General features: G+C 41.2%; 2 protein-coding genes across 4 annotated transcripts in view; one reads left to right on the top strand and one right to left on the bottom strand.

Moving 5' to 3' along the window:
* LOC117664922 (zona pellucida-binding protein 1-like) overlaps positions 1-25,756 on the top strand; it is a 68,009-nt gene that overhangs the window by 20,013 nt on the left and 22,240 nt on the right. For all 3 annotated transcript variants that reach the window (XM_060691779.2, XM_087894037.1, XM_087894038.1), the window contains one exon: positions 22,551-22,694. In XM_060691779.2, coding sequence (XP_060547762.2) covers positions 22,551-22,694 — 144 coding nt within the window. The remainder of the gene's footprint in view (positions 1-22,550; positions 22,695-25,756) is intronic.
* LOC148114138 (uncharacterized) lies at positions 15,301-19,978 on the bottom strand. Its single transcript, XM_087894036.1, has one exon. It carries the CDS (start codon positions 17,792-17,794, stop codon positions 16,028-16,030), a length of 1,767 nt encoding a protein of 588 aa, XP_087750162.1. The 5' UTR covers positions 17,795-19,978; the 3' UTR covers positions 15,301-16,027.

The raw sequence follows: 25,756 nt of genomic DNA, 5'->3' as shown, positions 1-25,756 counted from the left end.
TTGCCTTCAGAGATTGTGGGTGCTTCATCACTAGAGTTTTTAAGAAGAGATTGTCTGAAATGGTATAGGACCTTCTGCCTGAGCAGGGCGCTGGACTAGAAGACCTTTTTTTTTTTTTTTTTGATTAACAAAATTAATTTTAATTTTGGCAGTTGCAAATTTCATTCTATTGCCTTGTACCATCCCAAGGATATTGATTTTTTAAAAAAATAATTTTTATTATTAAAATAACATTACAAACAACATATACAATACTTCACCCTGTGCTATACATAAGAAAGGAAGATTTGGTTCTTCGGATATATCCTCATGATCGCCAAAATCCACGTTCTCGGGGTACAGGTGCCGAAGCATCCAATTTTCCCAGTGCATAGTCCACGAATGGTTTCCAAATTTTCCAGAAAATATCTTCTTTATAGTCACCATTTCTAATTTTAATATCATTTTGTCGTTTAAAGCTAATTTCCACATTTCACAATACCATTCTTCTATTCTAAAATTCACATCTAATTTCCAATATCTGGCTATTATAATTCTACCCATTATAATCATAATTCTAATCAATTCTTTCTCATATTTTGTTGGTTCTATTTCCTTAATTGTCAACAGTAATATAGTTTCTGGTCTCAATATTATTGCTTTCCCCATCATTTCAAATATCATTTTCTCCAATTGTTGCCAAAACTTTTTAACTTTATCACATTTGTACCACATATGTTCATAAGTCCCTAATTCCATATCACATCTCCAACATTGTTTACTAATTTTGTTATCCATCAATGACAATCTTAATGGAGTCAAATACCATTTCCAACCAACCTTATAATTATGCTCTTTAATCCTTACAGATAAAGTCTTCATAATTCTACTCTTCCAATTCACATTCCAATCTAAATCTGATATTTTAATATTAAGTTCTTTTTCCCAATTCATCTTCATCACCCTTTGTGGTTTTCCATCAAAATTTATAATCTTATATATCTTACTAATGAGTCCCTTTAGCCTAATTTCATCTTTCATAATTTGGAATACTAAATGTTCAAATTCAGTTTTACTTCTACTTATCGAACAATTGTCCCTTACTTTCTTAGTCCATTTTTCTATCTGTATTTTTTCAAACCAGCCTAAACCCAATTTTTCAATGATTTCTTTTTTCCTCCTTTCATTTTCTGAAGTTTTTAACCAATCTATTATAATTTATATATTTTCATCTTCCATTACCCTATCACGACTTATATTAGTTTTAATTGGCCAATTTTCAATTGTCTTCCCTAAAAAAATTATATCTGGAATTAAAATTTTAACAAATTTATTCCAAATTTTACTCAGTCCCTTTAACCAATAGCTATTAATTACACATTTTGATTTTGCTTTATCTAAAAACCATGTTGAGCCAAATCTCTTGATGTCTTTTAATTCTAAATCTCTCCAATGGCTATTTTCACCTTTAAATATTTTTACCACAGTCCGAATAGCATAAGCCCAATAATAATTGAGTAGTTTAGGGATTCCTAATCCACCTTCCTTTTGATTTTGATACCACATTTTCTTCACTAATCTAGGTCTTTTCCCACCATTGCAAAATTTATTCAATTTCTTCTGATATCCTTCAATATCTTTCTCTGTCAAGTTTAACGGTAACATCTCAAATAAAAAATTAAACTTTGGCAACAACATCATCTTACACGTTGCAATTCTACCAAACCAAGACAACTTTATCATTTTATATTTATCTATCTTTTTCTCAATTTCATTCATCACCACGTCATAATTTAGTTTTTTCATTTCTTTAACTTTGAATGAAAGTGTTATGCCCAAATATTTCAATGTATTTTTAATCCTTATCCCAAGTTGTTCTTGCATATTCTCCCACTCCTTACCATTATTATTCATTAATAGTTCAGATTTTGACCAGTTTATTTTCAAACCTGTCATTTCCTCAAATTCTTCCAAATGCTTATGTATCTTTTTCAAATCTTTCTCTATATCTTTCAAAATAATCAAAGTATCATCCACATACAGATTTATCTTATATCCCTTATACCCTTCCAATTCTTCATCTTTTTCTATCATTTTAGTCAAAATTTCCATAACTAATAAAAATAATGTTGGAGACAGGGGACATCCTTGTCTCGTACCTGCTTCCAATCTTATCTCTTCTGTCAACCTTCCGTTCACCTTCACTCTTGCATTACTTTTTTGATACAGTTTTGAAATAACATGTATAAACTTATTACCAAAACCTAGTACCTCAACAATTGTTTTAATAGTTTCCCATTGTACAGAGTCAAAAGCTTTAAAAATATCTAATGATACTATACCTATTTTATCAGCATTATATTCAGCAACATCTATAATATTTAATACTCTTCTGACAATATCACTCATGTATCTACCCTTCACAAAGCCTACTTGGTTATAACTTATATATCTATCTATAAATCTACTTAATCTATTACTTATAATGGCGGTAAATATCTTTGCATCTTTTTTTTTTTATTGAAAAAGTTTTAATAGAGAAAAAACACAATTTTCCCACAACCCTCCCACCCAACCCCCCCTCCCCCTCCCCAACTTCCCAGAGCAGAACACAAGGTATTTCAGTTAACTTTTAACAATAAACTAAATTGCTTAACTATCCATTAAACTAACACCCTCTTAAAAAAAAATTCTTAACCCCCCCCATAGATAAAATCATGCTTCTTGGATATAATACTTCTAAAATCACTCATATAACGCTTATAAAATTAAAGATTCATTCATAAGCTATTTGGTATTTTTTAGTCTGATACTTATTTTGAATATAATCAATCCATCTTCTCCAATCCAGTATATATCTTTCTTGTGTATGATCCTTCAAGTATGTTTGTTTGTTTGTTTGTTTGTTTATTAGATTTGTATACCGCCCTACTCCCGAAGGACTCAGGGCGGTGAACAGCCATGAAATAAAACATATAAATACAAAATTTAAAATAGAAATAAAACAAGTTAGATAAATTTGGCTGAACCATATTTAAAACCCCAATAATTTAAAACCAAATTTAAAATTCCCATTTAAAAGAGGAGAAGTTTAGGTCAGGCCGGCTTGCTGGAATAGGAACGTCTTCAGCGTGCGACGGAAGGTACGCAGATCCGGAATCCTCCGTATCTCGGGGGGGAGCTCGTTCCAGATAGTAGGTGCCCCCACAGAGAAGGCTCTCCCCCTGGGGGCCGCCAGTCGACATTGTTTGGCCGACGGCACCCGGAGGAGCCCCTCTCTATGGGAGCGTACTGGTCGGTGGGAGGCTATTGGTGGTAGCAGGCGGTCCCGTAGATAACCAGGTCCTAAGCCATGGAGCGCTCTAAAGGTGATGACCAAAACCTTGAAGCGCACTCGGAAGACCACCGGGAGCCAGTGCAGCTCGCGCAGGAGAGGCGTTACATGGGAGCGCCACGTCGGTCCCATCACCACCCGCGCGGCCGCACTCTGCGCCAGTTGGAGCCTCCGAGTGCTCCTCAAGGGGAGCCCCATGTAGAGAGCGTTACAATAGTCCAGACGGGAGGTGACGAGGGCATGAGTGACCGTGCGTAACGAGTCCCGATCCAGAAAGGGACGCAACTGGCGAATCAGGCGAACCTGATGAAAAATCCTCCCGGTCACGGCCGTCAAGTGCTCTTCTAAAGACAGCCGTGAATCCAGGAGGACACCCAAGTTGCGAGCCCTCTCCGTGGGGGCCAATACTTCGCCCCCAATAGTCAGCGATGGCACCAGCTGACTATATCGGGATGTCGGAAACCACAGCCACTCGGTCTTGGATGGGTTGAGTCTGAGCCTGTTTCTCCCCATCCAGATCCGTACGGCCTCCAGGCACCGGGACATCACTTCAAGGGCATCGTTGGGGTGGTCTGGGGTGGAGATGTACAGCTGGGTGTCGTCAGCGTACTGATGGTACTCCACCCCGAAACCACGGATGATCTCGCCCAACGGCTTCACATAAATGTTGAACAAAAGGGGCGAGAGGACCGATCCTTGTGGCACCCCACATATAAGGGGCCTCGGGGTCGACCTCTGCCCCCCTGTCAACACAGACTGCGACCGGTCGGAGAGAAAGGAGGAGAACCACCGTAGTACGGTGCCTCCCACCCCCAACCCCCCCAACCGGTGCAGCATGATACCATGGTCGATGGTATCAAAAGCCGCTGAGAGATCTAATAGGACCAGGATAGAGGAACAACCTCTGTCCCGAGCCCTCCAGAGATCATCCACCAACGCGACCAATGCCGTTTCCGTGCTGTACCCAGGCCTGAAGCCCGACTGGAATGGATCTAGATACGTCGTTTCATCCAGGTACCGGGGAAACTGTCGTGCCACCACACTCTCAACAACCTTCGCAACAAAGCGAAGGTTGGAGACTGGACGATAATTAGCCAATATTGCCGGGTCCAGGGAAGGCTTCTTGAGGAGAGGTCTCACCACCGCCTCTTTCAAGGCAGCGGGAAAGACACCCTCACTCAATGAAGCATTTATAATCCCCTGGAGCCAGCCTCGCGTCACCTCCCGGGAAGCCAGCACTAACCAGGAGGGGCACGGGTCCAACAAACATGTGGTCGCATTCAGTCTACCCAGAATCCTGTCCACGTCCTCAGGGGTCACAGAGTCAAACTCATCCCAGATAACATTCTCAGGACCTGCCTCTGTCATCCCCACTGGATCTACCCAGTCAGAGTCCAGATCTTCCCGAATCTGAGTGATTTTGTCATACAGATACTGAACAAAATCCTCGGCTCTCCCCTCCAAGGGGTCCTCCCTCGCTTCCTGGTGGAGCAGGGAGCGGGTCACCCTAAACAGGGCGGCCGGGCGGTTATCTGATGACGCAATAAGAGCAGCAAGATGAGTACATTTCGCTGCTTTTATCGCCACTAGGTAATTCTTAATATGAGATCTTACCAGTGTCCGGTCAGATTCAGTGCGACTGGCCCTCCAACTACTCTCTAGGCATCTTTTCCGGCGCTTCATCTCCCTCAGCTCCTCAGTAAACCAAGGAGCCAGGTGAGATCGGCGCCGGGTCAGAGGCCGCAAAGGCACGACTCGATCCAGAGCTCCAGCTCTGGAGTATGCTGAAATTTTAGCCATTTCAGCTAAGTTAGTTACTTTCAGTATCCAAGTATCAATAATAGGCAAAAAGTCCTTCTTCCAGTGTTGTGCTATCAACAATCTTGCTGCTGTTATTAAGTTCAGGATCAGTTTAGTCTCTACAACTGTACAGTCCGTAGTTATACCCAGCAGAAACAAGTGCGGAGTAAATTTCAATCTTTTTTTTTTAAATATTCTGCATCACCCACCAAATCTTTATCCAGAATGCTTTGACTTTTTTACAAGTCCACCATATATGATAATAAGTTGCATCATCACAATCACATCTCCAACATTTAGCTTGCACATTAGGATACATACATGATAGTTTTTTGGGATCTAAGTGCCATCTATAAAACATTTTCTAAAAGTTTTCTCTTAAATTTTGTGCTTGTGTAAATTTCACATATCTAATCCAAATCTTTTCCCAAGTCTCCATCACTGGCTCTTGAAAATTTTGTGCCCATTTAATCATGCAATCTTTAACCAGTTCCGTCTCAGAATCTATTTCCAATAAAGCATTATACAACCTTTTGATATGCATTTGTTTTTGATCTCTAATTTGTTTTACCAAATTTTCCTCATTTTGCACAAAACCAGTTTTTTGGTCTTCCTTCCATCTAGCTTGAAGCTGACCATACTGAAACCATGTGTAAATTATACCTTCTTCTCTCAATGTATCTAAAGATTTCAAATATAATACACCCCTTTCCATAACAAGAAGCTCTTTATAGGTAATCACCTCCTGTTTTTGTTCTATATTTAGATTTTCTATTTGCATGTCTAGGATTTGCCCATACAGATATCTTATAATTTAACTTATATTGATATTTTTTCCAAACCCTCAACAAAGCATTTCTAAGTATATGGGCCTTAAATACTTTATCCACTTTTTTATCATATAACAAATAAGCATGCCATCCATATAGTAAATCATAACCTTCCAGATTCAACATTCTCCCCTCAGTTAAATTAAACCAGTCACTAATTTGTGATAAGACCGCTGCTTCATAATATAATCTTAAATTAGGCATTTTAAGACCACCCCTTTCACGTGTATCTTGTATAATTTTCATCTTTATTCTGGTTTTTTTCCCAGCCCAAATAAAAGTATTAACGCCTTTCTGCCATTCTCTCAAATTTTCATCTTTCTTAAGCACTGGTATCATTTGGAACAAGAATAGAAATCTGGGTAACACATTCATTTTAATTGCTGCAATTCTTCCCAATAAAGACAACTGTAATTTTTTCCAATTCTCCATATCCTTCTGTACCTGCTGCCAGAGATCTTCATAGTTATTTTTGTATAATTTTGTATTTGAAGCTGCTATATACACTCCTAAATATTTAACCTTTTTAACTATTTCAAACCCCGTTATTCTTCCTAGTTCATCTCTTTCAGGTACAGACATATTTTTGGTTATCATCTTTGTCTTATATGAATTGACTTTAAATCCTGATACTTTCCCATATTGATCAATTATATCCAATATATATGGAACCGAGTCTATGGGTTGAGATAGGGTAACAACCAAGTCATCTGCAAATGCTCTTAATCTATAATCTTGATGTCTGATTACAATACCCTTCAATTTTTCTGAGTCACATATCTTATTCAGTAGCACTTCCAAAGTCAAGATAAATAACAATGGGGACAGAGGACATCCCTGCCTTGTTCCTTTCTCAATTCTAAAAACCTCTGTTAGACCTCCATTAACTATTATTTGTGCTGTTTGCTGCTGGTATGTCGCTCTAATTGATTGTGTAAAATACTCCCCAAAATGCATTTTCTCTATTATTTTGAACAAAAATTGCCAGTTCAAACGATCGAATGCCTTCTCTGCATCCAAAAATATAAACGCTGCAGGGACTTGGTTGTTTTTTTCCAAATATTCCAGTAAGTTTACAATTTGTCTAACATTGTATTTCATTTGTCTCCCTTTTATGAACCCTGATTGATCATTATGAATTATTTGTTGCATAACTGGCATTAATCTATTAGCTAATATTTTAGCAAAAATCTTATAGTCGGTATTCAAGAGTGAAATTGGCCTAAAATTCTCAGGTTTAATACAATTTTGATCCTCCTTTGGAATTAGTGAGACAAAAGCCGTTTTCCAAGTGGGTGGTACTCCTCCCCCTACCTGTATTTTGTTAAATAGAATTTTAAGTGGTTCTAACATTTCAGATTGTAAATGTTTGTAATAAACAGCTGTTAATCTGTCTGTTCCCGGAGCCTTACCTATTTTTAATTGTTTAATTACCCCAGCAATTTCCTCACAAGTTATTGGCTGGTTCAATCTTTCTCTCTGTTCCAGCGTTAATTCAGGAATATCTATCTTTAAATATTTATCAATATCAACATCTTGGATTGAGTCTTTAGCATATAACTTTGTATAGAAATCCAAAAAAGCCTTTTAAATTAAATTTTGTTGATAAATCTCCTTACCTCTAAATTCTATCTTATCTATAGTACGTGATTTTTGCTTTTTCCTCATCGTGTAAGCCAGTCCTCTCCCAGGTTTATTGGCGTTACAGAATGTATTATGTCTAGCATATTGTATACTGGTTGCTACTTGCCCAGCCAGTAACATATTAAATTGCTCTCTTAAAATATTTATCATATCTTTTGCCTTTTTATCTCCTGGATTAGTTATAAGCAATTGTTTTTTCTTTTTTATTTCCTTCTCTATCTCTTTCCGTCTGCTTTGTTGTTTTGATCTTTATTTATTGTTCAGGAAAATTAATATTCCCCTCATATAAGCCTTACTTGCATCCCATACCATTTCCATAGAGGTATCTTTATTCATATTGTTAACAAAAAATTCTTTCATTTGTTTTTTAAGTTCATTCAAATTATCTTCATATCTAAATAAATTTTCATTTAACCTCCAAGACCTCCTTTCCCCTCTTTCCTGTTCTAATTCCACCCAAACCGGACTATGATCAGTTAACGTTCTTGGACATATCTTCGTCTTCTTCACCCTAGAAAAAAGATCATTTGTAGTTAATATAAAGTCAATCCTAGAAAAGGATTGATGTCTATCTGAAAAAAAAAAAATCACTTTCCAATACATTCCTTTCTCGCCAAATGTCTCTCAGCTCCATATCCTCCAAAATATCAAAAAAAGATTTAGGCAGCTTAGCACGCATAGATATCTTGGATAAACTTTTCTTGTCTTTCTGAGTATTTATTACTCCATTCCAATCACCCATTAAAAGTAGAGATCTGTAATCCCATTGTAGTATTTTAGTATGTAAAAATTTAAAAAAAATATCTTGCTGTTGGTTAGGTGCATATATTCCACTTACAAGCAACTTCCCATTCTGTGTTGTTAGTTCAATTGCAATATATCTACCTTGAGCATCAGCCTCAATTAAATTGGCCGATAGGCCTCTTTTAATATATATAGCTAAGCCATTTTTCTTCTCTGGTGCTGATGCCACAAAATGTGTACCTAATTTCGAATTTATCAAGTATTTTTGATCTGAGAATTTAATATGCGTTTCTTGCAAACAAATAACATCATTCTGAAATTGCTTCAAGTAGTGAAATATTTTCTTTCTTTTTTGTGGAGAATTTAAGCCGTTAACGTTCCAAAATAAAAATTTATTTGCCATCTCTAGGCCCTCCAAGCTTTGAGAGCATCAGCTGAACCTCCTCCGCCATTTTGGTCTTCGGCCTAGCTCCTCCCACTGCTTGTGTTTTTGGGACTTCTTGGGTTAGATCTTGGGGCTGTTGTGTCAATTGCTGTTTGTAAGTAGCTCTTGTCAGTCGTTGTTCTCTTGGCATCTCTATCTTCTTTAATAGCTCAAGGGTTGGTGGTGGACCCCACTCAACAATAAATCTTCTTCCAGGTTAGATCCTCCAGCTACAGCTTGAGCATAGGTTTGTACTTGCCCTCCCCTTCAAAACCACCAACTCCTGTCCATCCACTTGAATCTTATTTTTGTAAGAAGCTTGCAAGATATCATTTCTAATTCTCCTTGTTGTAAAATAAATCACCACATCTCTTGGCAGCTGCCTTTGTTTTGCCAGCCAGGAATTAACCCTGTAGATTTTGTCAGTTTGAATTGCCACATCTTCTGGCCTTTCTGAAATCATCTCTGCTAGAGCATTGACACAAATGTCTTTTAAGTTTTCACCACTCTTTTCTTTCAAGCCTCTCAGTCTCATCATCCACTTTCTCTGTTTTTATCATAACCTCTCCTAATTTAGTTGCTAACTCCAAATTAGCTTCATCAACTTCCCGTACTCTCTCCTCAATCTTTAACATATGATTAGCCAGTCCTGAAACTGCAAAAACAATGTCATCTCTTATTGCATCGTGTTTTTCTTCCACCACATCTTTAATTTTCTTTAACTCCTCCGAAAATTCTTTCATCATTACTGCCTGATTGTTCAGGGCACCCATTATAAATTCTTTAAGATCTTGTGAAGTTGTTGCTTTTGAGTCACTACAGGGGAACCTCCTCCCCCTTTAGAAGTTGGTTGCTTTACTTGTTTAGCAGCCATTTTATTTTAAAATGTATTATTCCTTTTACAGCCACAAAGTCTTGTAAACAGTCTTGCAATATTTATTTCAAAGTTTTTCAAAATAGTTAATCCTCCCTCCAATCTTTTCTCAGTCCCTAGCAATTTTCTCTTCAAGTGGAAAGCTCTAAACAAGCAGTTTCCCTTTAACTTTCACTTTCCATTCCGCCCATAACAAAGGCTTCCTCTCCAGCCTCCAGCTCAAGAAAGTTCCGTTTGCAACAATGTATACGCGGAGTTAAGCTCTGTTTCTTTTAAAATGCTTGCCCACTTGCTTCCGCTCTGTCTGCCTCTTTAGTACTCATTAAAACTCACTGTTTGCCGGCAGAATTGGACGCGACGTCTGGCTCTGACTAGCAGAGACACCACGGATCCGGAGCGTTGGGAGGGCTGAACTGGGGAGCTCTCACCCTCCGAGCCCCTGGCATTAATCCAGGAGCTTTCAGGGAGCTCTACCCACCCCTTCCGGCTCTCCTCTCCTTCTTTTCCTGAAGGAGAGTTTTTTCAAACCGCCGGACAGCAGTTTAGCGCTGTCAGGGTGGTTTTAACGGATCGCACGGCTGGCGGTCAATGGAGACTGTCCTCGACGTCCACGGAGCCACCGGAAGTCCCAATATCTTTGCATCTTGATTGATTAAAGAGATGGATCCTTTCTAAGTCTTTATCTGGTTTAGGGATTATAGATATCACCGTTCTATTCCATGACAACGGAACTTCTCCACCATGTAAAATTCCATTAAATAATTTTTGCAATTTTGGTATTATTATTTCCTTAAATTCTTTATAAAACTCAGCAGGTAATCCATCTTCACCTGGAGCTTTCCCTAATTTTATTTTTTGTATTACTCCATTAATCTCGTCTTGTGTTATATCTTCTTCCATCAAGTCTTTACATGTTTGGTCAATTTTCACAACATGTTTTTCTAAATAACTTCTCAGTTTCTCCGGATCAATTAATTTTTTCGAATATAAATTTTGAAAAAAGTTCCTGACCACTTCACATTTTTCTAATTTTTTATAGCATCTTATACCCTTATCATCTATCAAGGCTCCAATTTCTCTCTTCTCTCTTTTATTTTTCGCCATCCTTGCCAATAACTTAGAGTTTTTATTACTAAATTCAAAAAAAATTCCTATTTGAATATCTCATATTCTTTTTTACCAATTCTATATCCTCTTCTATCAATTTATTTTTTAGCAAATTTAGTTCCTCCCCCCAAAAAATTTCTTTAGTAAGCAAAAATTGATTCTCCAATTCCTTAATCTGGCTTTTATCTTTTTCAATTTTATTTTTATAATTTTTATATTTTCTGCTTGATAACTTGATACTTTCCCCTCTAAACATTGCTTTCATCGCATCCCAAACAATTTCAAATTTAACCTCTCCATTGTCATTCAATCTCCAACATTCTTCCCATTTTTTAAATATCCATTTTTTATCCTCCTCATTTTTATACAGTTTTTCATCATATCTCCAACAACTTCCTTTTTTCTCAAAATTAAAATCTATTTCCATCGTAACTTCTGCATGATCAGAATCCTTAAAAATTCCCACATCTATCTTATCCACATTATTCAACAAATCTTTAGAAACTAAGATATAGTCAATTCTTGAATATGTATTATGTATCTTAGAGTAAAAAGTGTACACTCTTTCAGTTCCTTTCACTTCTCTCCAGGCATCCACCACGCCGTTTCGAAACATCCATTTATTTAAGGTCCCCATTTTATTTGCTCCTCCACAACGAGTGGGGTTAGTACTATCTATTTTGTCTCTAATTAAATTAAAGTCCCCAGCCACAATTACTTTCCCTACACTTTCAATTTCCAAAATTTTAGTTATTTTTTCAAGAAATTCTTTTTGCTTCTCATTCGGTAGATATAAATTAACCAGTGTCACTTTTTCCTCATTAATATTTCCCACAATTATTACATATCTTCCTTCATCATCCACAATTACTTGTTCTTTTTCAAAATATACCCTATCTGATATCAATGTTGCAAGTCCTCTAGCTTTTGAAGTTCCAAAAGATTTTTCATAAATTTGCATACCCTTTATATACATTTTATTTGAGCCTTCAGATTTCTGATGTGTTTCTTGCAAAAATAATGTATCTGGTAAATTTCTTTTAATTTTAAATTACAATCGTCTTCTCTTGATCTGATTCCCTGTACCCATCACATTCCATGTCATTATTTTTATTAAACCCATTTAAACTGTAACTTTTTTAATCCTTTCCCCTCCTCTTCCTTTCTGTGCCCAGATCCCAACACCAATCTCCCACATTCCAAACAACATTCAACATACAAGAAAAAAAAAATAAAAATAAAAAATAAAAAAGGACAAAAGACACATCAAACATTAAATAACAAACAATCTTCATCCCCCACATCCTCAATTGGTTTCCGCCTCTATAAAGAGAGTGGGGGAGAGGGGACGTGCTAATGGTCGGGTCACTTCTTTTGGGTAGTCTACTTAAATTCATCTCTCAGAGAAAAGGGTGGTAACTTTTCCCCGCACTCAGCTTCCTGCAATTCTTTTTCAAGATCCTTCAATTTCTTATCCGCTCCATCTCCCATTATATCATCACGACTTTTCTTTTGTTCAACCATCACAAGTGAGATTTCCTTCCGCTTTAATCCTTTAGGGTCTTGTCCTCCAGCAGCCCCTTTTTCTTCTGGTGTTGATGTTTGTGCATATGTTCCACCCATCTTAAGCATTTGATCTTTTATCTCTGTTATGTCCTCATACTTTACAATCAATCCAAGTTCATGTAAGTATGACACTGCATCTGTTTCCAAAGTAATTATTTGCATTCTTCCTTTATAAAAAAAAATTAGTTGCTGTGGTGGCCTCCAGTTATATTTAATTCCATTGTCTCTCAGAACCTTTGTAATTGGCTTCAAAAAAAATCTCCACGCTCTTTCTTCTCTTGATATATCCGGAAAGACTTGAATAATTTTCTCCTCAAATTGCAAAGCTTCACCCATCTCTCTCACTTTCACCGTCACTTCCAGTTTGTCACTAAGATTTGCAAATCTGACAAGTACATTTCTATTTAAGCCATTTTGTCTTTTATACCCAATTCTAAAAACACTTGCCAGATTTGTTGCTGTAAATGTGATTTGTGTATCCAGGTCATTGAGCCATTTTAAAACTCGTTTCAAATTGGATGTTGGTCTTACCTGATACGTCCGTTCTCGTTGTAGGGAAATGGATGTCACCTTGGGGTTGACAGTTCCATGCAGCTTGTGACCGAGTCTATGAATTTGCATAGCTCCGCCCCCTTACTCCAGTGTTTCGGCGAGGGCGATGACGTAGACAGACGTGTCTCCCTAAAACGAGAAAGAATTAGTACACCTCCCACCCCGTGTACCCAATAGGGAGGGCGTGACATCCGTTTCCCTACAATGAGAACGGATGTATCAGGTAAGACCAACGTCCATTCTCCGTAATGAGGGAAATGGCTGTCACCTTGGGGACATACCAGAGCTGAATGTCCTCCAGGGCGGGAGATAGAAAACAACGGATCAGCCGAAGTCAGGGATGATGTACTGCCTGTAAAACCCAACGGCCGAAAGCAGCGTCTGATGAGGCAAAGGCATCCACACGGTAGTGTCTGATGAACGGCATGAGAGAAGTCCAGGTGGCCACTCGGCACACCTCTTCTAACGGGGCCCTGGTGGCCCAGGCTGCCGAAGTTGCTGCACTCCGGGTTGAATGAGCCGTAATCCGAGGAGGAACCGGAAGATGGAGACGCTGGTAAGCAGTCGCGATGGTGGCCCGTATCCAACGGCCCAGGGTAGGACTCGAGACCCATGTACTAATCGAGTTCGACTGGAACGAGACAAACAGTGCTTCTGATTTACGGAATGAACTAGTCCAAGAAATATAGATGCAGAGGGCTCGTCGTACGTCCAGAGTATGCCAGGATCTTTCGAGGTGATGAGAAGGACGAGGGCAGAAGTTAGGGAGGACCAGTTCTTGAGCTCGATGAAAAAGGGAATTCACTTTGGGCAGGAAAGCAGGGTCAAGGCGGAGGACTACTCTGTCCTTGTGGAAAATACAAAGGTCCTGGCGAATGGAGAGTGCCCCTAACTCGGAAATACGACGAGCCGAAGTAATCGCCACCAAGAACGACACTTTGAATGACAGAAAACGGAGAGAAACCTCCCGGAGGGGCTCAAAGGGGGAGACAGTAAGGGCCCTAAGAACGGAGTTCAGATTCCATGTAGGGAACCGGTGGACCACTGGAGAACGCAAATTAGTCACCCCCCGCATGAAGGTTCTGATGAGCGGATGACGGGCGAGGGAGTCCTTAGTGCCACAGGTTAAGACCGTGGAGAGGGCAGCCACTTGACGTCGCAGAGTAGAAGGAGTCAACCCCGCGTCAAATCCGTCCAGCAGAAAAGACAGGACCGTAATGACAGAGGCAGTCACGGGATCAACTCCCTTGCGACCACACCAGGCGGAAAACGCGGCCCAGGTAGCCTCGTAAATGCGCGACGTCGAATCGCAATGGGCAGCCTCCTCGGGAAATGACCCGAGGAGGAACACAGGCGTCAGTTAGGAGGCACCGCTCAGCCTCCAAGCGGTTAACTGGAGGCTCGACGGGTCCGGATGCTGGAGAGCTCCCTGGGAGAGAGAGATGGAGGCACGAGGAAAGCGCCAGGGAGGAGCCACTGAGAGGGAGCGAAGGTCAGGGTACCACGGTTGTCAGGGCCAGTGCGGAGCAAGAAGGATCAGTTCTGCTTTCTCCTCGAGAAACTTCCGAATCACCTTCGCCAGGAGGAGCAGGGGCAGGAACGCGTAGAGGAGGTCGGACGGCCAGGGGCTGCAGAGGGCGTTCGTGGCCTCTGCCCGAGGATCCAGGTAGCGGGAGAAGAACCGGGGAACCCGGTGGTTCGAGGAGGCGGCGAATAAATTGACAACAGGAGTCCCAAACCTGGTCACGATTTCCTGAAACAGGGACTGCGGAATGCTCCATTCTCCTGGATCCAGAACGTGGTGACTGAGGGCATCCGCCTGAACGTTCAAGGCCCCCGAGATGTAGTCTGCCCTGAGGGACCGGAGGTGACGTTCGGCCCAGAGGTCCAGATGTAGAGACTCCGCTAGCAGTAACCGGGAGCGAGTGCCCCCTTGCCTGTTGAGGTGGGCCTTCGTAGATATATTGTCCATTAGGACAAGCACATCCTTGCCCTCCACGAGATGCTGAAAATGAAGGAGCGCCAGACGGACAGCTCGCAGTTCCAAAAAATTGATGTTGTTTCGATGCTCCTGCACCGTCCAAAGGCCCTGGGCCTGGTGTTGAAGAAGATGGGCCCCCCCAACCCAGAAGACTGGCATCGGTTACCAGATACAGGCGGTGAGGCTCGCGAAAGAAGCTGCCTTGAGCAATGGCTTCCGAAGTCCACCATCGAAGAGAAGCAGAAACTTGCGGGGGCAACCGAAGGCGGATGAGCGAGGAACTGCGGCCGGCCCGTTGGAGAGAGAGCAGAAACCACTGGAGCTGTCTGCTGTGTAATTGAGACCAGGGAACTATTCCAAAAGTGGAGACTATTTTGCCCAACAAACGGGACAGCTTTAGTGCCGTGCCAGAACCCTCCACCAAACACTCAGAGGCCATAGAGGAAAGACTGACCTGGCGGTCAGGGGAGAGGGAAACTATGGAAGAAACCGTGTCTATAGAAGCCCCCAAGTGGATAATGCGGGAACAAGGATTAAGCTGACTCTTGGCCCAATTAATCGAGAAGCCATGAGCCTGCAAAATGGAAAGTACAGAAACCAAATCCCGCTGGGCAGAAAGGAGGGACGGAGACAGCACTAAAATGTCATCTAAATAAAACTGCAAACGTATAGAAAGGGTCCAAATATATCCAATGAGGGCAGCCATGACTTTAGTGAAAACCCTCGGGGCCGAGGACAGCCCCGGGAAGGGAAGGGCCCGGTACTGGTAATGTTGACCCATAAAACAAAAACGGAGATACTGACAATGAAGGGGAGCAATACGAATGTGCAGGTATGCCTCGGTTAAATCTATAGAGGATAGAAAATCCCCAGGGCGAATGCACTCCAGAATGGTGGAAAGAGAGTGCATTTTGAACCAGCGGTAAGTAATGTACCGGTTCAAAGCTTTCAAATCCAAGATGGGACGCCAACCCCCCGCGGACTTCTTAACAAGAAACAAACGTGAGTAGAACCCCTGGCCCCACTGATCCCGAGGGACCTTCTGGACAGCTCTAATGTCCAAAAGGTGGGAGATAGCTGAAGAAACCAAAGCCCTCTTAGTGACATCCCAGGAAACGGGGCAAGGAAGAAAAACAGAAGGAGGAGAGGAAAGGAACTCTAAATAAAGACCCGACTTGATGGTAGATAGGACTCAGGAATCAGAAGTAGAAACCTCCCATTGAGAGAGAAAAAGGGACAAGCGCCCCCCCCCAATAGGAGCCGAATTAGCAGGATCTACGTTGGAAACGACCCCTGCCCCCCCCCGGAAGGATTGTTTAGGAAAGAATCTATTCCCTTGTCTAACCTGGGCATCCTGGGTCTGGGATCTGGCAGGAAAGGAACATTGGTAACGGTGCTGGTAAGAGCCAGATTCGGGAGGACGAAAGGACTGAGGCCAGGAAAGAGCTGAGAAGCGAGAATCTGCATGCCTGGAAACCGAGGGAAGGATCTTACGACGATCCCTAGTCTCCACGAGAAGAGGTTCCAACGGGGGCCCGAACAAGGATCCTGCAGAGTAAGACGATGAGACTAATTGCCACTTGCTCCGCATGTCGGCATTCCAATTGCACAGCCACAGAAGACGATACAATGTCACATTGGAACTGAGAGCCTTAACTGCGAAACGGGTGGCATTAAGGGTGGCGTCTGCCGAATATTTCAGGGCCGCCGAGATTTTGTTCAGGTCTTGCCGGGAACGGGAATCTGAAGGTGGCAGATGGTCCTGAAGTTGTTTGATCCACAACAGTGCGGCCCTGTTGAAGAACGAAGCCGAGGGCGAAGCCTTGATGGACCAGGCAGCCGCCTGGTGGCCCTTGAGCAGGGTCTTCTCCGCTCTGTGATCCTCAGGGCGCAAGAAGTCCTCCGGTGGTCCTGTCGGATGAGAAGAATTGCAGAGAGCCACGATAGGAGCGTCCACGGATGGAGGTTGCAGCAGATCCGAAAAAGCAGGAGCCGAATTGTAGAGCCTTTTGTCAAGACTGTTGGGGCTGGGACCAGCTCCCGGGAGAACCCACTGTCGCTGAAGAACATCTAAGAAGAGCTTTGGCGCAGGAATAGTCTCAGGGTCAACCGTGGGCTCCGCGAAAACAGCAGAAGCCGGATCTGGTGTAGAAGTGGAAGCTTCAGCGGAAGAAACTGTGCCCAAACAAGTAGTCACAATGGCCTTACGCAATAAAGATCTAAAGAGTTGCGGTTTAAAAAGGCCAACAAAGGGAGTCTGGTCAGGAACTAGACCATCATCATCAGAGAGCGCCGAATCAGGAACCTCATCCAAGTCCGCAAGGGAGGCCTGGTCTGCAGATGCAATGGACTCGGCTAGGTGCTGCTCTGATACGGAATCCACAGCTCGATCCGGTTGTTGATGTTGGGAAACCGGAGGATCCGGGGCAGGAAGTCCCTGTTGGAGGCATTGGGCAAGGCTCTGCCTAAGGGCCCTGGTCAGCATAAGCTCAAAGGCCTCCGGAACCAGAGGTGCAGAACCAGCAGGAGGCAGCAGAGGAGATGGGTCGTAATGGGCCGTATCTTGTACCACTTCTGCAACGGCAGGCTGAACCGCAGGTAAGGTTCGAAATAGGGGCTCAGATCCTGGCAACAGACGAGGTTCTGCTGAGAACGAGCCATCTGGAGAGAGTTCTCGAACTGAGCTGGCTGACAGAGAAGGAGCAGGAGAACGAGCTCTCGATTGAGCAACTGGTTCCGTGGGAACAGTTTGGCCCACTTGTGCCTGTGCTTTATGAAAAGCTTTCTCCATCGCTTTGTGGCGACGCTGTTCATCCTTTGAGGGCGCAGCCACAGTAGCAGCGCTTGGCTTGTCACACTTGGCCCTTTTGGCTCTATGATGTTTGGATGAAGGACCCTCTAAAGGATCGTCTTGAGCAGGCCTCTTATTAGTCGAGCCTGATTGCTGCCTAGCCGCCATGTTGGAGATCAAAGACTTATGCAAAATGGCCACCGGAGACAAACGTTGACACAAAACAGGCTGTTGCCACTAAGGTGAAGGGACAATCCACAAAAAAAGTTTCAGGCGGCGAAGGTGTAAGATCGCTAGCTCAAAGGCTATTACCGCGATCGTCCAGAGCGCTTTACAAGCCCAGCTTGAGAATCAGAGACACACGCCGCCAGCCAAACGGCTGTCAAAGCGGCCAGAGAAAGTTATTAGAGAGTCCGAACCTCAGTGTCTCAAATATGGATCGCAGACCCAAGGTCGAATAGCGATCTGTCTAGCGCCCAACATGTTGGCCAAAAATTCAAATTAATTGAAAGAAAAAGGAGCGCCGCCCCGCTTACCCCATGACTTGAGCCGGGGCGAAAGCGCGTGAAAAAACACCACCGCGCTCAACCCGATGGTTGAGGGGAGCGCGAATGCGGCGAATTCGTTTCGTTGAAGTTGAAAACGAGCCAAAAAAGGCAAAAAAAGGAACAGGAACGAAGAAAGAGTCCAAATTATGCCAAATTAAACCAGATCCAGAAAAAAAACCAGTCGAACAAATCAGAAATGGAAACGGCTATACTGGGAGACACGACCGGCCAGCATAGACCGAGTCGAAACACTGGAGTAAGGGGGTGGAGCTATGCAAATTCGTAGACTCGGTCACAAGCTGCATGGAACTGTCGACCCCAAGGTGACAGCCGTTTCCCTCATTATGGAGAATGTCCACTTTTTCTTCTTGAATTCCTCGAATAATCAAATTATATTTCCTTGCTTCTTCTTCCAAAAGACAATTTTTTTATCTTGTTGTTCATTTTTAAAAAAAGATTTCTCCCATTTGCCGATCTATCTTTACATCATGTGCATGAATCTGCTCAATTTCATCTTTAATTGTTGTCATTTCTACTGTTTGCTTTGCAAAATTTTCATTCATTTCTTGCTTCATTCTTTTAATTTCCAATATCATATTATCCATACTATCTGACAGTCCTGATATCTTTTCACCAATTTTAGTTAAGGCCACAGCAACTTGTTGCATTTCTAAAGATTGTTGGGTCGCCATTTTTTAATAAGTTTTTAATTGTCCACTTTTGCCAAGAGGGTCTTTAATGAAGATTAAGGGACAGCAATTCCTAATTGAAGCTGAGACAGCTTATTATTACACTCAAAAGGGCCAACAATAAAAGTTTATAGTTCTCAATTCAGCTTGCGTAATTTCCTTTAAAAAAAAAAACCTAACATCCGTTGGAAGGCACTGCCCAGAAATGCGTTTTGCCGCTTCGACTCAGGCACTTTCACAAACAAAAGATCAACTTAAAATTCACATATTCTTCCCAAAAAAACCCCCTTTCCACCGGTCTTTTGATGTTCCGTGCCTTTACCCCACAGCAAAAACAAACACAGATCGCGATAATAATGAGAACAAAAGGCAGCTATTTGCTCCAAATACACAATCGCGACTGCCTATCTGGTCACCCCTCACTCCTTCCACTTTCCCACGCTATGAAAGGCTTCAAAATTCGAGTGGTTCAGGGTGACCTACCGATTCCAAAGTCAGTCTGCTGGGCCAGTAGCTCTTCCGATACAATTTATAAAATTTTGGCTCTTATCGGTGCATTTCAAACACTTTAATCCATATTTATCTTCCGTAAAATGCCCTGCGAAGTGGAGAAAACGTCCTCACACCACCACGGCCATAACCATGCCCCCTGGACTAGAAGACCTCTAAGGTCCCTTCCTGATTCTAAAATTCCTTCTGTCCCTTTTGCAAAAGCTTTTGGTGTGGAGGAGGAAGGCCCAAAGGAGCGTGAATTCAAGCTCCTTCAGATTCATTGTGGTTACCCGGTGCTCTAAAAGTGGATAAGGTGGTCTGCACAAGCAACCTCAGTGAATCAGGCAAGGTTACCAGGGCACGCATATCCCATTCTGCCTGTGCTCTCGGCGCTCCACTTTTGGAGTGCTGCAATCAGCAAAGAAACCGCACTGCCATGAAAATTGTGCAGCAAAGAGGATAAAGAGGAGACAGCTTGCTTGATCATGGAGTTCTTCAAAAGATAAGTGAGTCTTCACAGGCCCAGTGCCTGCAGAGCAGTATGGGGGGAAGCAAATATGGGAACTCCAAGGGAGTATGAGATATCTCAGTGGGTGGGAGAACGTCTTTGATGATCGGAAGCAGGGGTCTGTTCCAGCACTAGGCCCCCTATGCTCTTCCCACCCTGAGATATCTCGTGTGCCCTTAATGACCTACTTATCTGATTAATGAATGCATTGGAGAAAACGGAGAGGGATCACATTAATTTAACATGATCCAATTAACAAATTCTCAGGTTACAAATATAATTGGCAATCTCTATTACACTTGTAATTTGAGGATTACCTGTATTTTCTCTGGGTCCAATGCTTTTCCAGTCTTTTGTCGGTGAAATAGACCTCACACTTCTTTTTCTAGGATCACCAGAGGTGGCAGGCCCAGAGGGATATCAGGTATAGGAGAATTGGCTATTGTTGGTGTATCTGAGATGGTAGCGATAGGTGACAATTATCTCGTCTCGAACCTAAAATAGAACGTATTCAGGTCATCTACCAGTTGCCGATTCCTTTCAGTAAGGGAGGGAGGTCTGCTGTGGACAATGATATTTTTCAGTCTTTTCCACATATGTGCTGATTCATTTGCTAAGAACTGATTCCTCAACTTTTCAGAGTAGCTTCTCTTTGCTGCCCTGATCTCACTTATTAATACATTTCTGACTTGATTGGACAACATTTTACATCCTTTCCTGTAGGCTTCCTCTTTGGCACAATATAGCTGGTTGAGCTTAGCTGTGAACCATGGTTTATTGTTACTGTATATATGCAAGCTTTTGGTCAGCCCACATAAGTCCTCACAAAAACTAACTTATGATGTTAGGGTATCAGTGAGTTCATCCAGGTCTGCTGAGTCAGCTTCGAAAACGCTCCAGTCCGTGCAGTTGAGGCAAGCCTGTAGCTTTAACTTTGCCTCCTCAGTCCAAGACTTCACTGTTTTAACCATGGGTTTTATAGTTTTAAGTCTCCGTCTATAAACAGGTACAAGGGGAATCATACAATGATCAGAGTGGCACATAGCCGCTTATAGTAGAGAGCGATAAGCATCTTTTAATGTTGAGTAGTAGTTATCTAACATGTTCTTATCTCTAGTGAGGCAGCTGATATGCTGAGTGTATCTTGGCAGTTCTTGGCTTAGTTTAAAAGATAAAGGTAAAGGTTCCCCTCACACATATGTGCTAGTTGTTCCGGACTCTAGGGGGCAGTGCTCATCTCCATTTCAGAGTCGAAGAGCCAGCGCTGTCTGAAGACGTCTCCGTGATCATGTGGCCAGCATGACTAAATGCTAAAGGCACACAGAACGCTATTACCTTCCCACCAAAGGTGGTCCCTATTTTTCTACTTGCATTTTTTACGTGCTTTCGAACTGCTAGGTTGGCAGAAGCTGGGACAAGTAATGGGAGCTCACTCAGTTACGCAGCACCAGGGATTTGAACCGCTGAATTGCCGACCTTTTGATCGACAAGCTCAGTGCCTTAGCCACTGAGCTTAGCACTGTTAAAATTTCCTAAGACATTGAGTAGGGCGTCTGACTATCACTGTTCAGTCCACAGGACTTGGACATAGGATCCTCAAGCTCCTGGTCCAAAGGATCTTCAAGAAAAAACTGTCCATCATATTCTTTAAAATCCCCAAAGATGAAAAACCTATAGCTTGCTTTGAAAGACAGTTTCCATATACAAATTTTACTACTAGGAAATGTAAACAACATCTAGGTATTTATACTATACACCTATGTGGAACCTTGTCAGAGCTTTGTGGCAAATTGAAACAAATTGTATCTACAGCATTCCATTCAGATCAAATTTCATCAAAGGATGAGACATGTTTTTTTTACAGGATTTGTTTTTGACAGAACTGGTATGACAGAACACTTAAGCAACTGCAGCATTCTTTTCAATATACTTAACAGCCTGTTTTATTAGCCACTCTAACATCTTTCCAGGTATTAATATTAGTTTCACTGATCAGTAATTATGAAATCCTTTTTTTCTTCCTTAAGAGAAGGAGTACATTTGCTCTTCTCCAACACCATTTTACTTGCTAGGAAAACAGAGAATTGCAGTTGTGATAAATACACATTGATTGCTAACTCAGAAGAATGATAGAATTGAATCAATAATCATAAAAGCACTCATGCAGTAAATGCTTTGTTTTGGAGAGTTCAAGGCCACACTCAGTAGAAGCAAACTCCCAAGATTAAAATTTTCCAGGTTTCTCTAGGCAGAATTTGTGGTCCTGTGTTTTTTTAAAATAATATTATCTCTATTTTAGAGCATATATTGCAGTGGGTTTCTCAAATGAGATTATCTCTATTTTTAGGGTTTATATAGGGGTGCTTCCTGCCTCAAAATGATAGAAATTGTACCAACAATTAGGGTCACAATTTCCTACCATTGTGTTCACGGAATAAGTTGGAAATTGGATGACTCGGGCCACGGGACTACATATTACTGATACTTTTCTTATGTGGTTTTGTACATTTTCTTCTCTGCTTGTTTATACATTACTGTATGGTTTATTAAGGGCTATATGAAAATAATAGTCAGGGTAAAATAGCTTGTTCTATTGCTAAATAATGGGTTTCAGGAATTTAGGATTACTTATTGTCTGGGGTAATTTAATGACACATTTTTATATTTTGAATTATTTTTATTTATAGAATCACAAAGATTTGTTTTAAATAGTGATGGAAGCTTGGAGATTTATAAAATTAAAGGCAGCGATGCTGGGAGTTATACTTGCAAAGCAAATTATATGTACAATAATGATCAACTGACTACAAAAATCCATTTTATGCTTTATGGTAAGTAAGGATTTAGCAATCTTTTTTCTAACTATGATATTAATTTATAAACTATACAGATACTCAAATGCAAGTAAAGTAGTATAAAGTAATAAATAAGGTGACCAGATTTTAACATTGGTAAAGAGGGACATTGTGGGCGTAGTTATTTTGTGGGCGTGGCTAGCTGGACCCATGACTGGGTGGGCGTGGCTAACTGGTCACGTGACCGGGTGGGCGTGGCTAACTGGTCATGTGACCGGGTGGCCAAGGCTATGTGTATAGGGTAAGGTGAACAGATTTTAACATTGGTAAGAAGGACACCATTGTGGGCGTGATTTATTGTGTGGGCGTGGCTTGGAGGCCATGTGACTGGGTGGGCGTGGCTAGCTGGTCATGTGACCGGGTGGCCATGGCTATGTGTATAGGGACTACTCAGAGGGCTGAAAAGTCATTTCTGACAGGTCCTCACACTTTTGACTGGTCCTCACACTTATGACCATCCTCACATTTATGCCCGTGCAGTATTTAACAACCATGTCACTCATTTTACAACTGCTTCTCTTCACCATGGTGACAAGATAGGGCAAAAACATAAAATGTGAGGACAGTCGTAAGTTCGAGGACTGGTCAAAAGTGTGAGGACCAGTCAAAAATAACTTTTTCAGCCCTCTGAGTAGTCCATATGCACAAAAGGACTAACCAGAGGGCTGAAAAAAGTCATTTCTGACAGGTCCTCGCACTTTTGACTGGTCCTCACACTTATGACTATCCTCACATTTATGCCCATGCAGCATTCTTAACAACCATGTCACTCATTTCACAACTGCTTCTCTTCACCATGATGACAAGATAGTTTAGTTTAGTTTAGTTTATTTGATTTGTATAGGGCAAAAATGTAAAATGTGAGGACAGTCATAAGTTCGAGGACTGGTCAAAAGTGTGAGGACCAGTCAAAAATAACTTTTTCAGCCCTCTGAGTAGTCCATATGCATAAAAGGATACAGCAATAGAGAGGGATGAAGGAATGGAAATTAGAGTAGGAGTGAGGGTAAAGAGGGAGGAAGAGAGGAGGAGAAGGAGAAAGGAAGAGGAAGTAGGGAGGAGAAAAAGAGGGTGGGGGGAAGAGAAAGTAAGAAGGAAAGAAAAGAGAGTGGTGGCAGGTTTGAGGAGAAAGATTGCTGTACAATAAAAAAGATGAAAGGGAAGAAAGCCAACCCCAAGCAAATATAAAGATATTAAGATTAAGAATGAATTGTTAAACTTTAAAGAATAAAAGAGAACAAATATGAATAAATAGCAATAATTAGAAACACACATACAAACATACAATGTATTTTCTTTGAACAGAATATTTGGCTACTTCACAAATTTAAACAGCGTTTAGTCATTTCAATTAAATTTACAATTTCTATATTTCCTTTTTGCCATATTTATTCCTCATCTATTTTTTTAAAAAAACAATATTACCCTTCATCCTCATCTCTAATCTTAATCAAATTCAATTTTTCCATTCTATTCTATATTATACCCCTTCCCATTGTCATCTATTTTTATATCCATCCTCACATTGGTTAATTATGTAATTATGTAATACAGTTGTTTAATACAAATTCAACATTTTAATATAAATCAATTGGTTATATAACTATCTTTTTTGTATATTAATCAATATGAACATGAATATTCCAATTATTTCCATGCAATCCAATTTCTTACAAATCCATTAATTATATTTACCAATAATAATAAACCAAATAATTTCCCCCATATATTCCTCCAAACCACAACTTAACCATTTCTGCTTTCAACACAATATACAATTATTAATAGTATCTCAATTATTACAATTCCCTAGTTAAATAGAGCTTTTTTTCTTTTGTGTTTTAAAATCTTGAACTCTCCTCTTTTGCCCAAAATTTCCCATTGTTTGCAGTTTTGTACCTACCTTTTTTGGTGAGGAAAAAGAAAAAGAAAAAGAAAGAAATCTCTCTCTGCCTCATTTTGTCACGTTGCAGCTTTACTTTCGCTTTCGCCTTTGTTTTCAGCATAGCTAGGGGGGAAAAAATCTGCTCCAGGAACTTTTTGCAGCTTTTTGCAGCTAATTAACGTAGCGGAAGCTGTTAACAGGGGCTGTTTTTTCTATTTTTGCAGGCATGGGTCTACTCATTTTTTTTTTAACACTGATCAGCTGTAGGTCGGCCCTTTGAAGCCCCACGGCAAGAGTTTAAACAGTTTTTTTTCCCTCTAGCCATCAGCGGGGATTCAGGAGGCAGCCGGGACTCAGGAGGCAGAATGAAAAATCGGGACTTTTTTAAAACGCCGCGGGACGCGGGACAAATTGCTCAAAAGCGGGACTGTCCCACCAAAAGCGGGACGTCTGGTCATCTTAGTAATCAATCACATTTTATAATGTTACATCCTAGGTCTATTGAAACTAAATATAGAGAGGTTTATGAACAATGCTCCGGTGCACAATAATTAAAAATTGTGCATTCAGAAGTTATGGTCAACAGCTGAAATGGTTTAAAGCAGGGTTCTCCAACCTTGGTGACTTTAAACCTGGAGGATTTCAATTCCCTGAGTTCCCCAGCCAGCTTTGTTCCAGAAGTCCTCAAGGCTTAAAGTTGCCAAGGTTGGAGACCCCTGGTTTAAAGCGTAAACTGATTCATGAAGGACTGGACTGTCAAAAGAGTTATGCCCTTTCATCCTACTTACAAGCGTTTTAAATGCTTCTGTTAAATAATAACTATCTTCCCATAAACCCAAAGAGCATCTGAAGAATACTAGCTCAAAATGAGTGGAAAGGTAGCTCTTGAACAGAGTCAATTAGAGCTACTAGAATAAAGGACCTACTTGATTAGACCTACTTGAATGAAGGACTACATGCAGCTCTTTGGCGCGCATGTCATCTTTATAGGGAGAGCTTATCTGGGGTGTGGAAGTGTCTATGTGCTGATTCTAATGTGACATTTGAGCTTGTATATGTGTGTAGGTATGTTTTTTTAATTTAATTAACTCTGTGTTTGCAGACCTTATCCTTTAATATGTGGATTAGGTCTGGGTAATTTATTTGGGAGTTT

This window comes from Pantherophis guttatus, chromosome 4 (genome assembly GCF_059756535.1).
Source record: "Pantherophis guttatus breed Tessera chromosome 4, ASM5975653v1, whole genome shotgun sequence".
Lineage (NCBI taxonomy): Eukaryota > Metazoa > Chordata > Lepidosauria > Squamata > Colubridae > Pantherophis > Pantherophis guttatus.
The sequence above is the reverse complement of the archived record's forward strand: the minus strand, read 5'-3'. Positions and strand labels throughout refer to the sequence as shown.